This window comes from Dreissena polymorpha, chromosome 4 (assembly GCF_020536995.1).
Source record: "Dreissena polymorpha isolate Duluth1 chromosome 4, UMN_Dpol_1.0, whole genome shotgun sequence".
Taxonomy (NCBI): Eukaryota; Metazoa; Mollusca; class Bivalvia; order Myida; family Dreissenidae; genus Dreissena; species Dreissena polymorpha.
The window spans coordinates 6,925,090-6,943,694 of record NC_068358.1 but is presented as its reverse complement, the minus strand read 5'-3'; the positions used below and the strand labels follow the sequence as shown (position 1 = coordinate 6,943,694).

The 18,605-nt window shown below is 34.4% G+C and overlaps 1 protein-coding gene across 1 annotated transcript; it reads right to left on the bottom strand.

Moving 5' to 3' along the window:
- Positions 1–147: 147 nt before the first annotated feature.
- LOC127876402 (uncharacterized) lies at positions 148–18,530 on the bottom strand. Its single transcript, XM_052421611.1, has 9 exons — positions 18,428–18,530; positions 7,988–8,079; positions 7,598–7,721; positions 6,584–6,769; positions 5,917–6,036; positions 3,052–3,151; positions 2,467–2,722; positions 1,832–1,894; positions 148–1,520 (listed from the first exon to the last, which is right to left on the bottom strand). The coding sequence occupies exons 2-9, from the start codon at positions 8,070–8,072 to the stop codon at positions 1,279–1,281; spliced, it is 1,176 nt and encodes a 391-aa protein (XP_052277571.1). The 5' UTR covers positions 8,073–8,079; positions 18,428–18,530; the 3' UTR covers positions 148–1,278.
- Between the last annotated feature and the right edge of the window lie 75 nt (positions 18,531–18,605).

Genomic DNA, 18,605 nt, shown 5'->3' with positions numbered 1-18,605 from the left:
AAGCTAAAGTATAATTTATGAACACTTTGATCGACATTGGGATGCTTCCGATTCAGCTGTTGATAGTAGCTGGGATTTTCCCCCAACTTCTTTCAACTTGCAGACAACTTCAACTTAAAAACAAAAGCAAAATTGCACCACATTTACTTTCGGACGGGTGCACAGTTTGATTTTATTATACATTTTTCAATTTGAGTCGTAACGTTTGTGTCCGTTTATCATTTTATTAAATGCACTGAATTGTATTTATCTTAGACATGTAGAAATGGCTCATGAGTGTTGGTATAATTTTAAACAAAGATGAGATTGGCTACATCTAATTGGCCACATATGAAGCGTTTATGAAACTTAAAGACATAATAACTGTAAGAATTGATCAGAATAAAATGAGTAGTTGCATGAAAACAAATCAAACGTTTATTTAACAGTATACGTAAAGACCTCTTCCAAAAAGATATAACGTTAAAACACTGTCGACAGAAGAACGGTATAAATACAAACAAAAACCGTAATTAATAGAGGAATTACAGAAAATGTATAGAGGATATTTGTTGGATTCGGTGTATTATCGATTTTAATTCACGAGTGATCATAGAAAATAATATTTTCAAGAGTGGCGCAGCCACGAGTGAAAATATATATTTTATATGATCACGAGTGAATTAAAATCGATAATCCACCGAACCGAACAAATTTTCTTTTTATTTAATCCTTTTTTCACAGTTCATATACATTGAGTTTAACTAAAGAATTTCGCTGGGAAAATGACGTCATTTAACATAAACAGTGAAAATGATCAATAATTTTCACTGATAATTTTCATTGTTTGAAACAGTGAAATTATCAGTTTTAATTCACTGATATTTCTCTATAAACCACCGGAAAGCATAAAATAAAATGTGATTATTACTTTGAACAAGTCGGCATAATAAAAACAAATTCAGCAGTGTATAACACTTGTTTTGTTTGCAACAGATAGAAATACTATTACGATCATGACAATCATTTTTCATAGGCTAGTTCATTTTCATGGTATAATTTCTCTCTTCAAGGCCTGCATGTAAAGTGTTAAGTTGTTTACTATAAAAAAAAACGAACGCACACATGAAAAAATAATAAATATTTGTTTTAAAATGCGATTTATTGTTTGTAAAAGGTAATCAAAAGAATCATTGAATAAGATCAAAAAAACAAAAATCAAAGGAGTATAAAAGTAAAAAAAAACGAACAATTTCAGTCAAACCGATTTCCTAAATACATATTATTTTCAATTTTCACTTAATTCCACGCGCCCTTGGCCTTGGTTGGCCCGGATTTCTTTGGGAGTGCTTGTGCCCCTGATTGCCTCGGCTGTGTCGGCTTCCGGCCGCCCCGGCGCTTACCTTCGGCGCCCTCCTCCGCCTCCTTCTTGGTGACGATTGTGAGAACCAGTACCACAATTGACAGTATGAAGGCCACAATGCACATGATTGACAGCCCCAGCTCAAGCCAGGTCACGCATGCGCCCAGCAGAATCATGCCTGCAAAACACGTGCACTGCAGTGTTAATGAGGCTCGTTCTGGGAACACTGGGCTTAATGGGAATGCGCAAAGTGTCGTCACAGATAAACTTGTGAAGTCGGCACAGGCTATTCACGGACGACACATTCCGCGTGCATTGACGTTTGTGTTTAAAGAAAGTCTCTTCATAATATTGATGTTGATTATGCAACCTGGGTAGTAGTCATTTAACAAAAGTTGACTTAATTTTCTCTACAAATAGGACGCATTCATATACGATTAACTCGCCTACCAAGAATGTTTAATAATAAGGTGATTGCTAAGCTCTCACCGTTTCCGCATACCGCCGGAGCCTCAACGCATTCGGAGTAGTAGAAAACCGCCGCCTTCTTTTCTGCAAATCGGAACACACATATTGTACATCATGCAATGAAAACCAAGCGTGTTAATTAGTCAAATTTAGCAAATTTGCTCATTGGTCGTCAATTCCGATTGTCTGTCTGATTTTATGTATAACCTTTTTACTGCTATTGTGGAATATAAGCCGCGTCATTAGAAAATTGGTCTTATGCCATCCATATGCGGTCATTGTGGCTCACGACAGGTCTCCGCAAACGATAATAGTGTTCATTATCAAAAGAAATACATGTACATGTATATTTTTATCATTACATAAAATATGATAGTCAGCCTTATTTATTTAGTATATTAATGCAATTAAGCCTCGCTCTGTGAAAAGGGGTCTGATGCATGTCCATGTAAAGTGCAACACTTTCCGCCTTAACTGGATTTTCGTTAAGAGGTCACTTCATTAAAACAAAAAATACCGTGACAGCGGAAAGTGTCGTCCTTGGTTACCTTGATTAGACTTCACAGGCTTATCTCGGACGGCACTTTACGCAAATGCATTCAACCTCCTTTTCACAGTGTAGGCGACACAACTAAAGGACACATGTATAAGCGTACCCGTCCAGTCGGTAGGAGAGGAGCAGATAACGTCACCAAAAACCTTGGTGCGCGTGGTGTCTAAGTGCTTGTAGAGCCAGAGCTTCTCGCAGGTGCACTCCAGGCGCGTATTGTAGAGATGCAGTTCCGCCAGCGAGTTCTGGTTGTCGAGGAGTCCAGTCGGTAGTTCCGTAAATGCGTTATGGCCCAATGATAGGAAGCGGAGTGCAGTGTTCTTGGTCAGGAGCGAGTCGTCCAGAGAGCTGAGGTCCATACCCTTTTATGTTTAGGAAATTACAAGATGTTGGGAGTTTACGTTTTCTACGTAAGTTCGTGTTAGAATAATATCAATATTCATGTATTAATACTTTTCATACACGTTCATCTGTTCATTTAAATTTGCAGAAAACAACCAAACAATGTTGCCTGCTATATTGCCAATACGTAGCAACCAGTTTTAAATACAATATATGGTTGCCATGACTTACCGATAAACTTAACTCACACGTCGCTTTGTTCTTTTTTTAGGCAATGAAGCCAATACAAACAAGTGATTGTTAACAAAGTTTACTATAAAGTGCAGCGTTTCCCTTTCACCATACACACCTCGAGGGTCAGAGACACGAGACCCGTCTGTGATGTCAACAATCCGGCAGGCAGGATGTTTCCTGTCGTAGTGCTGTCCCGAATGACCAGCGAGCCGGACCTGACAAATTACAAAATGTATCAATATGTAAACTAAATTAAACGAGACATGGAAAACGTGTTAATATTCCTACTTCAACATGCATGGATGCGATTGATAATTATAATGTGGTACTCACATGACGGGTATATTGTTTAACTCACATGACGTGTATTTGCGGTACTCACATGACGTGTGTATTGTGCTACTTACATGACGTGTATATTGTGTTACTTACATGACGTGTATATTGTGGTACTCACATGACGGGTATATTGTGGTACTCACATGACGGGTGTATTGTGCTACTTACGTGACGTGTATATTGTGGTACTCACATGACGGGAATATTGTGGTACTCACATGACGAGTGTATTGTGCTACTTACATGACGTGTTTATTGTGGTACTCACATGACGGGTATATTGTGGTACTCACATGACGGGTGTGTTGTGCTACTTACATGACGTGTATATTGTGGTACTCACATGACGGGTAAATTGTGGTACTCACATGATGGGTGTATTGTGGTATTCACATGACGGATATAGTGTGGAACTCACCTGACGGGTATATTGTGGTACTCATATGACGTGTATAGTGTGGTACTCACATGACGGGTATATTGTGGTACTCACATGGCGGGTGTATTGTGCTACTTACATGACGGGTATATTGTGGTACTCACATGACAGGTATATTGTGGTACTCACATGACGGGTATATTGTGGTACTAACATGACGGGTGTATTGTGGTATTCACATGACGGATATAGTGTGGTACTCACATGACGGGTTTATTGTGGTACTAACATTACGGGTATATTGTGGTATTTACATGACGGATATATTGTCGTACTCACATGATGGGTGTATTGTGGTATTCACATGACGGATATAGTGTGGTACTCACATGACGGGTATATTGTGGTACTCACATGACGTGTATATTGTGGTACTCACATGACGGGTGTATTGTGTTACTTACATGACGGGTATATTTTGGTACTGACATGACAGGTATATTGTGGTACTCACATGACGGGTATATTGTGGTACTAACATGACGGGTGTATTGTGGTATTCACATGACGGATATAGTGTGGTACTCACATGACGGGTATATTGTGGTACTAACATGACGGGTATATTGTGGTATTCACATGACGGATATTGTGTGGTACTCACATGATGGGTATATTGTGGTTTTCACATGACGAATATAGTGTGGTACTCACATGACGGGTATATTGTTTGACTAACATGACGGGTATATTGTGCTACTCACTTGACGGGTATATTGTGGTACTCACATGACGGGTGTATTGTGGTACTCACATGACGTGTATATTGTGGTACTCACACGACGAATGTTTTGTGGTACTCACATGACGGGTATATTGTTTCAGTAACATGACGGGTATATTGTGGTACTAACATGACGGGTATAATGTGGTATTCACATGACGTGTATATTGTGGTACTCACATGACGGGTGTATTGTGGTATTCACATGACGGGTATATTGTGGTACTCACATGACGGGTATATTGTGGTACTAACATGACGGGTATATTGTGGTATTCACATGATCGATATAGTGTGGTACTCACATGACGGGTATATTGTGGTACTAACATGACGGGTATATTGTGGTATTCACATGACGGATATAGTGTGGTACTCACATGACGGGTTTATTGTTTTACTAACATGATGGGTATATTGTTGTACTAACATGACGGGTATATTGTGGTATTCACTTGACGGGTATATTGTGGTACTCAAGTGACGGGTATATTGTGGTACTCACGTGACGGGTATATTGTGGTACTCACATGACGGGTATATTGTGGTACTAACATGACGGGTATATTGTGGTATTCACATGACGGATATAGTGTGGTACTCACATGACGGGTATATTGTTTTACTAACATGATGGGTATATTGTGGTACTCACATGACGTGTATATTGTGGTACTCACATGACGGGTATAGTGTGGTATGCTTACGACGGGTATATTGTGGTTCTCATATGACGGGTTTATTGCGTTACCCACTTGAGGGGTATATTGTGGAACTCACATGAGGGGTAATTCGTGGAACTCACATGAGGGGTATATTTCGGTACTTACATGACGGGTATATTGTGTAACTCACATGAGTGGTATATTGTGGAACTCACATTAGTGGTATATTGTGGTACGTACATGACGGGTATATTAAATACTCACATGACGGTACTATTGTGGTATTCACCTGATGGATATATTGTGGTACTTATATTACGGATATAAATGTACTCAATCCCCACGCAGAGATGTCGTTCCAAGCTCTCACATAAAATAATCTATGCCATCAGAAGAAAATCCTTTCAGATCGGGAAGGATTTTGATGTTTAAGTATTATATAAAAACAAGAAGTGTCATGCCACTTTATATTTTGAAAACAGTGTTTAAGTTTAGGTTCATGATTAAAAATATTACTAAACCAAAAAAACACACAAAAACAACGGAAAAAAATATTTTAGCACATGGCTTTGCTATCATCACGTTGTTGGTTAAAACGTCAGGGATTTGATATGCTGGTTCCATTTAAGGTGTTTGGAGTTCTATGTGGTACTAACATTACGTGTATATTGTGGTACTCACATGACGGGTATTGGAACCCACATGACGGGTTTTAGTACATAGATGCCGGGTATTGGCAATGTGTCACACCGGTCTTTACAATAACGTAGTGACGTCACCATCTATGTATAGAATGCGGGTATTGGTACTCACATGACGGGTATTTTGTGGCCTGCGGAGGTGGGTTTCTGGACCTGTACGCCGTCGAACGCCTTCTCATCAAATGTCGTCGTGCCGTTCTCAATCACAAGCTGGTTCAACACTTTAAATCCGCTGTAAATTGATTGCCGAACACATGGTTTATTTAAAGAATGCAAAACTCTCCGTAATGCAATTGACATCTGCATATGTCTACTTGATACTTCAACATATTCCACTCAAATGAGCATTTTATCATAGATTTATTGCTATAGGAACCTATTTAACATACACTAAATTGTATGTCTACCAAAAAGTATTTTACGTACAACCCATTTGCTTTGCATATATCTATGTAGGCCGAATGACCCTTTCTGGCCTGGCGCCCGCAAAAAACGTTAACGCCCCTGTGCATGGCACGCTTCGTACCTAATCGTCGATCGATAACGGTGGAAAGTCATGTTTTCCCTATTCTTAAAATTGATAATTATGTTGTGATCCAGTTTAATATATATGCAATAAAATATTGGCCCTCTTAACAAATCTTTCAGTCAACATAATGAGCCAAGATCAACATCGCATATATGAATGCTCAAATTACAAAATACTAATATGCCACGCAGGCACAAACATGCAATCAACAGATGCACATCGTAAAAATTGCGTCAATGATAGCATGTACCTAAATGCACTGTCCTGAATGGCTAGCTTGCAGTTGATGATTTTCACCTCGTACACGTAGCTCATGTACGAGAAGAAGTCCTTGGCCACCGACACGGCTCCCGCCCCGCTTTTGCATTTGATCTCCAGGGTGGCGGCAAAATTGGGGTCAAAGGTCGAGCTGGTGTCAAGGTTATCGAAATCCGATCTGTAATAAGGAACACAGAGGGGGGCTTAAAGCGTATCATAAATCTATTTGACGTTGAAAATGGCATTGCCCATACAGTCGTCACTTTCTTACGAGAACGAGATACTAAGTCAAGAAACGTTTAAGGATCTCTGCGTCCCGTCGACTTAGAAGGCTGCTATCTCGAACCCACGAGCGAACCGATGAAGATGCGTACTGTTTATTTAGGTTTTCACAGTCAAAAGAACACATGCACTTTACAATTGTCACAATTTTAACATATTGCGTATACACATTTGTATCGAAGTAATTTATAAATATGATTTCATTACATTAATATTCGCCGTGTATGATATTGAATCGTAGATTGTATTTCATATGTTATTTCTGATATTTAATTACTTGAATGAATTTCGTAACATTTGATTAGTTTTTAACGTATGATACTGTTTGCATTTAATGATATCTTGTGTATATTATTGTTTATCAAAGTAATTTGATTTTTGAATATATACGGCCACATTCAATAAACATCTGGTGTAGATCTAATATGAGCCGCGATCTGAGAAAAAGGGACTAAATGCCTGTGCGTTAAGTTTCGTTCCAGATTAGCCTGTTTAGACCGCACAGGCTAATCAGTGGCGACACTTTTTGGCTGCAACTTGAATTTAGCAAAGAAGAGACTTCCTTTCAACGAAAACTTCCATAAAAGTGGAAAGTGCCGTTTCTGATAAGCCTGTGTGGACTGCACATGCTAATATGGTACGACCCTTGGCAAACATGCACGAAATCCCGTCTTCTCAGAGCGCCTCTAATATAATCTTTAAAAGCAGAACGCTAAAAACGTACTCGAAGTAACCGGAAGTCAGGTCAGCGTTCACATTGTAGATGCGAATGCGCTGCGCAGGCGGGTCGGTAAAGTCGCTGGAAGACAGCGGGGGATTGACCGTCAGGTAGTCGCATTCGTACATACCTTAAGGAGAAATAGGAAATATAAACAGCAAGTTTGACGTGTATGCCATGTCACTCGAAAGGTCGTCTAATAATTTTTGGGAATGGGTAAATGAAACACATTGTTTATTCACAAGTTATAGATGTTGATACCACGAGAAGCTGTTCGGGAATAGTTCAAATGCCGTTAGAAGATTAAATAGAGATAATAGTGACAGTTGTAATCCGAATACCACACATAGAACTAGTTATAAAATACCGTTAACCTATAACGCTACTTAAAATCACCTCGATTGTTGGTGCATCCATCGGGTGCCGCTAAAAAGACTTCCGGTACAAACAATACCAGGCAGATGACAACCTGCGCGCGCATGTCTCCACTGAAATCGACAAAACAGGTGTAAACATATTTATTCTAAAGGCTAATCAATCACTGAATCGCCTAATTTGGATTTTCCCTATGAATAGACCTCCTTTAAACGAAAATCCATAAAAGCGGAAAATGTCGTCCCTGATACGACGCTGGGACGACTCTGCACATGCATACAGTATAGATTATTATATGGAGAAAGTGTGCCTTTAGTTGTTATTGGCACACTTGGTGAGTTATTTGCACGAGGGCTTTTATAGCCCGAGTGCAAATAAACACCAAGTGTGCCAATAACCACTAAAGGCACAATTTCTCCATATAATGACCTGTTTATTGCATATGTTCATCATATGTATACATATGTCGTGTATATCGAAATTAATAATAAATATCGAAATAAAAACAATATTTAATATAAACGACAAGCTTAACTCAATGACAACTTTTAATCAATATTTATAACAATGAAATTGAAAACGAGTTGCACTTACTTTTTTAATTTGTAAATCTCTTTATCGAAATCTATTTTAAACCACACTATTTTATTGTATTCCTATCGAAGTTTTCAATTATGCACGATAAACACGCAATGCGAAATACGTTTTGCATTTGTTCAATGATGTAAACAAATATTTTTTACTGTTAAAAAAACAATACGTCCAACATGTCCTCTCAAACTAGTGTGTTTCGTCAGAGAAATTACGTCATACAATATACGTCATAAATTGCGCTATCAGTTGCATGAAAAACAAAACTATTGCCAAGCAATATAGTCCCCTACCGGCTCCACCATTGTCAGAAATTCCACCATTGTCAGAATTTTTGTTGTTGTCATAGCAATCAGAATTTTTGACGTAGTAACACAATGAAATGACGTGCATAATGTCCATTTTGCCATCTATCCATGTTTCAAGTTTCATGAAAAAAATATTAAGAACTTTTAAAGTTATCGCAGGATCCAGAAAACCACCATTTTCAGCAGTAATTCTAGTCTATTTGTTGCCATAGCAACCAGAATTATTGACGTAGGAACAAAATGAAATGACGTGCATAATGTCCATATTGCCATCTATCCATGTTTCAAGTTTCATGAAAACATATTAAGAACTTATAAAGTTATCGCAGGATCCAGAAAAGTGTGACTGACTGACTGACAGACTGACAGACAGAGTGCAAACCATAAGTCCCCTCCGGTGAAACCGGTAGGGGACAATAAAAGTACGGAAAGCCGGTTTTGAGTAAAAAAAGAGATATCAATACCCCATTCGGTACCCCTCGCAGATTATCATAATCGGACTCGGGAGAAATACGGGTTGAAAGTAGTCCGCCCACGTGATACCATTCTAAGAATGTTACAACAACAAAAACAATAACAACGATGGCGTCCATAACTCCTGTAGAGTTTGTACTTCAGAGCATAGAAAATCCCCATTTTCATCTTTGCAAAATGTAAACAACTCGCAAAACCGGCCATGTTTGTTTTTACTATGTAATTTTGATTCGCGTAGGCCCGCGTAGGTAGACCGCAATACCGCTTCCGAAATGTGTATTCATACTATCTCCTTCGAGGTACTTATCCGATGTTTGACGGAAAGGGCCGAGAATGTGCGATTGATCAATACCCGTTCAGACGCCATTTTGTTTTAACGCTCATGTCGCAAAATACGTAACGTCAACGCGTGCCGACGATCCGCCGTTGCTGCGAGATAACCGGAAGTTTGAAAATAACCGATTTTGGCACAGTGTGCCAATAACCGGTTATTTGCACACTTGCTCAATACCGAGATTTTCACGAGTTGTTCGCGAAAAAACGGCCAATTTTGTTACTAAATATAGTAACATATGCAATAAACCACGTTTTTCAAGAGCGAAGCTCTTTTACACAACACACAACATTTGAGATCGATAATCAGTGAATCAATTATAATTAAATTTCTTTTGTCATAGTCGTGGTATAAAATTGTTTCATCTTCAGTTTTTAACTAAAAAAAGTTTATTAAGACCTAAAACAAAGTTCTTGTAATACGCATATAAGCATTGGGTAAAATATATCGGTACCAAAATATTAACTAAATGAAATTTTATATGCATGTGTTCATGCTATTAACGCAGATCAGTAAAGTAGAAACAGTAAAAACTCTCTTTACGACCACTTCGGTATTACGACCATAAATATTTATATAACGAATGAAATAAATGAACATGACAAAGGAAACAATCGCGTTGAATGGGTTTTCATTACGTTATCGATAATTAAGGATTTGGTTGAAAATATTTTGGGCGAAAAGTCTTATCGGTGTAGTTATTTACACCAGCCAAAGAACAACGAACTTTGCACAAATGTAAATGAAATTACCACACAATATTCATGTTGAGAACATATTAAAACCTCGCTCTAAGAAAACCGACTGAATGCATGTAAGTCAAGTCTCTCGCCAGACTAGCCTCTGCAGTCCGCACAGGAGAATCAGGGACGACACTTTCCGCCTTCATAGTTTTCCTCGTTTTAAGAATGTCTCTTCTCAGCAAAAAAACTAGTTCAAGCGGGAATTGCCGGACTGCTTATCTAGGACGATACTTTACGATCATGCATTAAACCCCGTTTTCCCAGAGCGCGACTCAATTAAATTTTTTATCAATAAGCAAAATATTCTTTAAAGAGTAACAGTCCTAATAGATGCTATATTTCATCATACAAAATCCATTTAAAATTTAAAAAATGAATCCTGTTTAATAAAGTAATGACTTATAATATCACAAATAATTATTTTAATGTAAAGAATCAATTGAATAAAATTTAAAGAAAACAACATACCTTTCACACTCCCGTTATTTACGACACAAAAATTTATATATTATATAAGTATATATAAATATTTTTTTTTTTTTTTATTCAATATCATACATACAATGTAAACATGTATATGAGCATACAACACAGTGATTGTACAAAGCAATAAAGTTCAGACATGTTATACAAGATATGCTAATATATATATATATTTTTTAGAGAGAAAAGAAAAGAACAACAGAGAAATAGTTATGAACAATGATGAGTTGTATAAAGTCTGAAGAAAGCATACTGGACTTGTGTATTTTGTTGTATATTCACAATGATCTTGTCCGATTGAGAAAAAAAATAAACAAAACTATTTTAGAGGGATAAATTAACATTAGAGTGAAATGTATATTAGTGGACAAAACATTATGAGAATTTAATCCGATTCCATTTTTGTTCAAAGATTTGTAATGTGTCATTACTGAGGGCTATTTCTTTCTCAATCTGGATTTTTAGTTTAAGACTATGGACAAAACAATTAAAATTTGGTACTTGTTTTTTGTACTTCATGTTTAAGATAAAATATTTCATCAATATAACCATAAAATTCACAATATTATTACAGTCTATTGATTTCAATGAGTTAATTCCGAAACTTACATCTAAGAAAGATAGTTTAGTGTTTAGTTGATGTTGTTCAAGAAAAGATATTAATTGATTCCAAATAGGCTGGATGTGTTTGCACTCCCAAAAAAGATGTTCTATAGTTTCAATGTTTTCACTGCAGAAGTCACACAGATTTGAGTTAGATAATTTGCATTTATAGAGATATTTATTTGTAGCTATAATTCTATGGATGTATTTATATTGAAAATTTCTCAGTGTGCTTTCAATTGTTGCTTTATATGGCATGGTAAATATGTGTTTCCAATTTAGTTCATTTTCTCCAAAAAGGACTTGCCAGTTATTTTTGATTTTGGAGTTTTCTGTAGGGTTTTTAATTTGTAGTGTGTAAAATATTTTATTTGTTTTGTTTTTTCTTCCAAGTATGTTTTCTACAAATGTTGTTTGAGTACATGGTGTATTATTTGTATTGATTTCAGATTTAATATGTATGGGTATGCTTTTGATTAGTGTGTAGTACTTCAGAAAATTATTTGAAGGTATTCCGTATATGTAGCATATATTATCAAAAGAGTAGAAATCCTTAATTCTGTAGTCATATAGTTGGTCGACATATTTAATGCTTCGTTCAAACCAGTCTTTATAGAAAAACGTCTTATTGTTTGACGTTATGTCTTTATTATTCCATATTATTGTTTTACTGCTGGTTTGGGTTTCTAAATTATGAGTGACATCACTCCACGCTGATAGAACATAAGACAGAAATATGTTTTCGTTTGCAATTTCATGTAAGATAGTATTGCTGATGTTACATTCAAAGAGTAAGGAGTCACCATATTTTTTTAGGATTTTCTGGTAGAATAATTTCCATTTACTCGTATTGGTACTATCTAGGTATCTTTTAACCCAGCTGCATTTGATTGCATTCAAGAATGAGTCAATGTTCGTTAATTGGATACCTCCATTTTCTACAGATTGAATTAGCTGAGTTCTTTTTATTTTATCAGGCTTACCGTCCCATATGAAATTAAATATTGCTGATTTTATATCGTTAATAACATCAATTGGTGGATTTGGGAGAACTGTAAATACATATATTAACTTAGGAAGTGCAAACGTTTTCAATACTGTGTTTTTTCCAATAAGTGTAAGTTTACGATGATGCCATGATTTTAAGCAGTTTTTAAAATTCTGTAATTTAGGTAGTATGTTTTTTAGAACTGTATCCTTTTCATTATTTGTGAAAGTAATTCCTAACGTTGTGGCTTCATCGGATGTCCAATTAAATTTCATTTCTTTATTATATTGAACATTACTTTGTTTTAATTTACCTACTCGTAGCACAGTACATTTACTTTTGTTTAGTTTAAGACCCGATGTCATTCCGTAAAGGGTTAGCGACTCTATAAGGTTATGGAAAGAATCGTAATTGTTATTTAAAAAATAAGTTGCATCGTCAGCAAAAAGGGATTGTTTGATTTCTTCGTCAGGTTCTAGTGATATGCCTTTTATGTGTTTATTTGATTGGATGTGATGTGATAGATACTCGATGCAAATAATAAATAGGGATGATGAGAGTGGACATCCTTGTCGAACCCCTCGTTCGATGTTAAAACTGTTTGAAAAGAAGCCATTGTTAATGATTATACTGTTAATATCGGTATAGAATAGTTTGACCCATTGAATGAGACTTTCACCAAAGTTCATATTTTCTAAGCAAGAGAACATAAATGAATGATCAAGCGAATCGAATGCCTTTTCAAAGTCTGCAAAGAATATTAGACCAGGATTATTTGAATTGTTGAAATAGTTTATGCATTCTTGGATAAGACGAACGTTTTCACCAATGTAACGTCCTTTTATGAAACCAGATTGAGATTTTGAAATGATTGATGGTAATATTTTTTTTATTCTGTTTGCTATACTTTTAGTTGCAATTTTATAATCATTGTTAAGTAAACTTATCGGGCGCCAGTTCGATAATGATTCTAAGTTTTTTCCAGGTTTTGGAATAAGTGATATAATACCTTGTTTTTGTAGCGTAGTTAAGTTTTCGTTGTTAAATGAATAGTTAAGTGAATTAATTAGATGTGTTTTTATATCATTCCAGAATATTTTATAAAATTCGATTGTGATGCCATCAGATCCTGGGCTTTTGTTATTTTGCATTTCTTTTAGGGCTAATCCACATTCATATTCATTTAGCAATCCGTCGCACAGTTGTTTTTCCTCCTGGTTTAAAGCGTGATGTGTATTTTTAAAAAGGGTGTTATTTTCAACATTTTTTCTTTTATAGAGGGTTTCGAAAAATAAACGTTGTTCTTCTAGTATTTGAGTTCTGTTTGTTATATCTTTGCCATTGACTACTAATTTGTGTACAGTTTTTTGTTCACTTCTACGTTTTTCAATGTTTGCGAAATATTTTGTATTTTTTTCATTGTGTTCAACATGCTGTGCACGCGCTCTTAGTATTATTCCATTGAGATGTGTATGATAGATTCCATCTAATATTTGTTTTTTTAATGTTATTTCATTTTCAATGTCGGTGGTATCATTTGTGTTTGTTTGATGCAATTGTTTTTCAAGTGTTTCAATGGTTTTGATGGTGTCAGTTTCAAGTTTGTGTGTTTCTTTTTGTTTAAATGATGTGTATCTAATTGTTGTGTTACGTATATTTCCTTTAATTACTTCCCATAAGGTGTTTGGGTTTGCATCTTTATTATTTTGAACTGTATTTAATATTTCCTGTTTTATTTGTGTTTGATATTGTGTATCTAATAAAATGCTGTTGTTAATTTTAAAGTATCCTGGGCCTCTTTCAGGTTGTATATTGTGGAATTTAAGTTCAACTATAGAGTGGTCAGTCATAAATCCTGGTTTTATGTTACATGTGGCAATAATGTTGCAAAGAGATTCAGATATTAAAAAATAGTCTAATCTACAAAATATTGTTGGTTTTGTGTTTGAGTGCCAGGTGAATTTGCTTTCGTTTGGGTATACTGTACGCCAGATATCTATCATATTGTAGGTTACAATTATGTTATTTAAAATGTTTCTATTTTTAGTATGAGTATAAAGGTTTCCATTCTTTTTATCCAATAATGGGTTCAGGACAGTATTGAAATCACCACCGATTATAATATTTTTATCTTGGTTATTAATTATAAAGGATTGTAATGTTTCGTAAAATGTGGAATCGTCTATGTTAGGGCCGTAGACGTTGATTAGTGTTATTTGTGTTTCGTGTATCTTGATATCTATACTTGCTTGTCTACCAATTATTATTTCCTTAAAGTTATCGACTGTGACCCCTATATTATTTTTTATCAGAAAGGCAATGCCTTGTTTATTAGTATGTTCTCCACTGAGATAGATTTCTCCGTCCCATTCATCTTTTAAGGTTTGTGCTAAAGTAGGTGTCCAATGACATTCTTGTAAAAGGCATATACTATATTTTTTTTCGTCTAACCATTTGAAGATTTTTATTCGTTTGTCTTTATTGTTTAATCCTTTAACATTTAAAGTACATAATTTAATCATTTAAGTAGGTGGAGGGTGTGTAAATGGTAATTGTATGTGCTTGTCCAGTTAGTTTCTATCTTAAAACATGTCCAGTTTGTTTCTTTTATAGGACATAAGATGTCCATACATACAAACAAAAATAGAAAACAAAAATTAGGAATACAAAAAGATGAATATTCCATAGACTTGAAGAAGTAAAAAGAGAAAAAGTAAAAAGAGATAATCACAAAAGTAAGAAGAAAACTCAATAAAAGACTTGTCCCTAGTAGAGACATAGAAAAAAAAAGAATAAAATAAAACATATGAACACACAAAAACAAGCAAATGTGCTTATGCAAGGTAAATTGCCCTAAATATAAGACATAAATTATCGGTATCTAATGTTCTCAAAACGGAAGTTTAAAAAGGTGGGTATGAGTAATAATAAGAATTTCACTTGAGTATGTATTTTTTTAAGTTTAAGTAATTAAGTTACTAAGTATAAGACGTTACTTTCCGGTATGTAAGATTTAAAAAAAATATATATATATAAATAAAAAAATTAATATGTTTGAGGTTTATGCATATTCATATTAAATGTCACACTGTAATATGTTTATTATAAGTTTTAACAAAAGAGCATAATTAAGGATTTAAACATAAATTGTTTATACGTATTTGTACTATATCCCTTACAGAAGAGTTAAAAAAAAAACACACACGATACAAGTATATTAGGTGGTAAGCCGGGTTCCGATTACCAAACATTGATGAACACAATATCAATGTCAATATTGTATACATATAAAGTTTAAAAAAAACACACACAATGCAAGTATATTGGGTGGTAAGCAGGGTTCCGATTTCCAAATATTGATAAACATAATATCAATGTCAATGTTGCATACATATAAAACGTAATATGGTTATACTGTGGTATACATAAATTGTATATACGTATGTGTACTATATCCATTGCAGAAGAGTTAAAAAATACAATACAAGTACATTTGGTGGTAAGCCTGGTTCCATTAACAAATATTGATAAACACAATATCAATGTTAATTTTGTATACATAAATATGTAATATGTTTATTCTATGCTTGAGCTATATAGCATATATAAGGAATTATACATAAATTGAATATACATATTTATGCTATATTCATTACAGAGTAGTTAAAAATACATATAACAAGTACCTTTGATGATAAGCCGGGTTCTGATAAACAAGTATTTATGAAAATCTTACCACTGTTAGTTTTGTAAACGTAAAAGTTTAAGCATGAAAACAATACAAATACAGTTGGTGATATACAGGAGTATGTTTAACAAGTGTTGGTCAAAAAAATAAAATAATATCAACGTAAGTGTTGTAAACAACAGACACGTTAAACAATTAAGCAATACAATTACATTTTATGGTATTTCAGATACTGTTTTACAAGTATTAGTTCACTACAATATTATTGTACACTGTGTATATATCATATGCTGTGAGCATAAAATGATTTGTTTCAAAAGTGCTTAGTTTTAACAAAACGTAAAATATCACTACCATTATTTTATAGATCAATAATTTCACGCTTTTATGGTAAACATTCATCCTAAAAATAGCTTTTTAGTCAAAGTCAGCTTTTTGTTAACATCAGAAGTAAAAAAGTAACACAGATAGAACGAATGCTTATGTATGCCAAAAGACTAGCGACAAAAGGCATGTATGAAATCATTACTAATCTATACATCAAACAACAACATGTATACACGTACCGCATACTATTAATAGGTGATATTTGCTTTCAACTAGTTGGAACAGGCTATATTATTCAGGTGGGCATGTAGTTTTACCTCAAATCATTACTAATCTATATATCAAACAACAACATGTATACACGTATCACATACTATTAATAGGTGATATTTGCTTTCAACTAGTTGGAACAGGCTATAATATTCAGGTGGGCATGTATTTTGACCTCAATTAAGGAAAATTAGTATACTTCGCACCGATCTAGACTCTGTTTTTCGAAGATAAGAAAAAAAAAACGCTTTCGTGTAGAAATTATCTATTCTTATTCTAATAATTATTGTGATTTGTTGTCAATAAAGCGTTTGGTATGAATACCATATAGGCTATATTATTATTAGTAGTATACTTCGCACCGATCTAGACTCTGTTTTTCGAAGATAAGAAAAAAAAACGCTTTCGTGTAGAAATTATCTATTCTTATTCTAATAATTATTGTGATTTGTTGTCAATAAAGCGTTTGGTATGAATACCATATAGGCTATATAATTTCAATAATTATTTAGAAAAAAATATTCAGATAAATTAAACAATAGATAAATAGAGAAGAAGTCAAAAGATATCGGAAAGGCGCTCTAGCATTGAAGTGGAAAAACAAGTAAAACTAATTGAACAGCGCAGACTATTGATTTCCCGCTCAATATTTTTACCGTTATTGTAAATTGTGGTAATTGATGAGGTGTTCCATTTTGTAATTTGTTGAGAAAACATACACGGATACAACATGATTGCAGATAATCAAATATCACGATTTGATAATGTATTTTTTAACAACCGATATATGATGTTTTCTAGCTAAGAAATAATTAATAATATAGTATGTATTGTAATGATCTAGACGTTTTTGTATTTTATAATTATTGAAACTACGAGCTTGTTAAGTAAAAATCGTTTAAAACAGCCATAATTTAACAGTATCTCAACTGACAAGCTATTCACGGGAACCACGGGGAAAATTAGGAAGTATACTGTATATGAGTGCAAGATTAGCAAGTCATTTAGTTTATAACAGTTGGGATTAACACCTAAAGAATATAATGTTTTGATAAATCAGAAGGTTGTGCAAAAACAATCACCGTGTGCCATGAATTTCTCGTCAATTTGCATGATTGACATTTCAATTAGATATATAAGTCAAGATTAAAGGTTAGAGTCGGCAATAGTTTTAACAACAAATGACTTTTTGACGAACATGTAATATAATATGCGACACATAAAATACAAGCTCTTACGTAAAAGACTGAGCGTCTGTACATTTATTGTCTACATTAGTATGTTTTTAGAGAAAAGAAGATACAATGCAATTTTTATCGAACGGTCATAGATGGTTACGAGATATATAATGAAGTATTGTTTTTAATTAGGAACAAAAACAATGTTTGTATTTTCTATATTGGGTTTGTAAAGAAAATATGTTACAAATTGCATACAACAATTCAAGTTAGTTCTACTATGTAAAAGAAATAAGTTTATTTTACGTAAGGAGCGAAACAATATTTAATTCTATTGTAAAAGACAGTATAGTAGACAGTTGGATAAGAACAAAATTACATACCGATTAAAGGGTAGACAAGTAAAATTTCCAACGTTTGTAGGATACTCTTATGAGAACATAATGTCATCAGTATATATAAATATATACGTACGTTGGTAAGGACTTTTTTCGGGTTTCAGAAAATAAATCCTCTAATGCAATGAATTGTGTGCCAAGTCTTGTCTTACAGTATATGTATACAGCGATTTAAATGGATTAATGCGTTAAATCCAGTGATATAATACGGTGCTGTTTCTTTCCTATGCAGTCGTTCTATGGCTCACCCTTCG

Bases quoted from the DNA above. Each gene is read 5' to 3' on its own strand.
- LOC127876402 (XM_052421611.1), bottom strand. From the start codon at position 8,072: ATGCGCGCGCAGGTTGTCATCTGCCTGGTATTGTTTGTACCGGAAGTC. The intron at 6,037-6,583 runs GTACATGCTATC...ATCAATTTACAG, and splicing joins ATTCAGGACAGTGCATTTAG to CGGATTTAAAGTGTTGAACC. The intron at 2,723-3,051 runs GTGTGTATGGTG...TAAACATAAAAG, and splicing joins TCGTGTCTCTGACCCTCGAG to GGTATGGACCTCAGCTCTCT.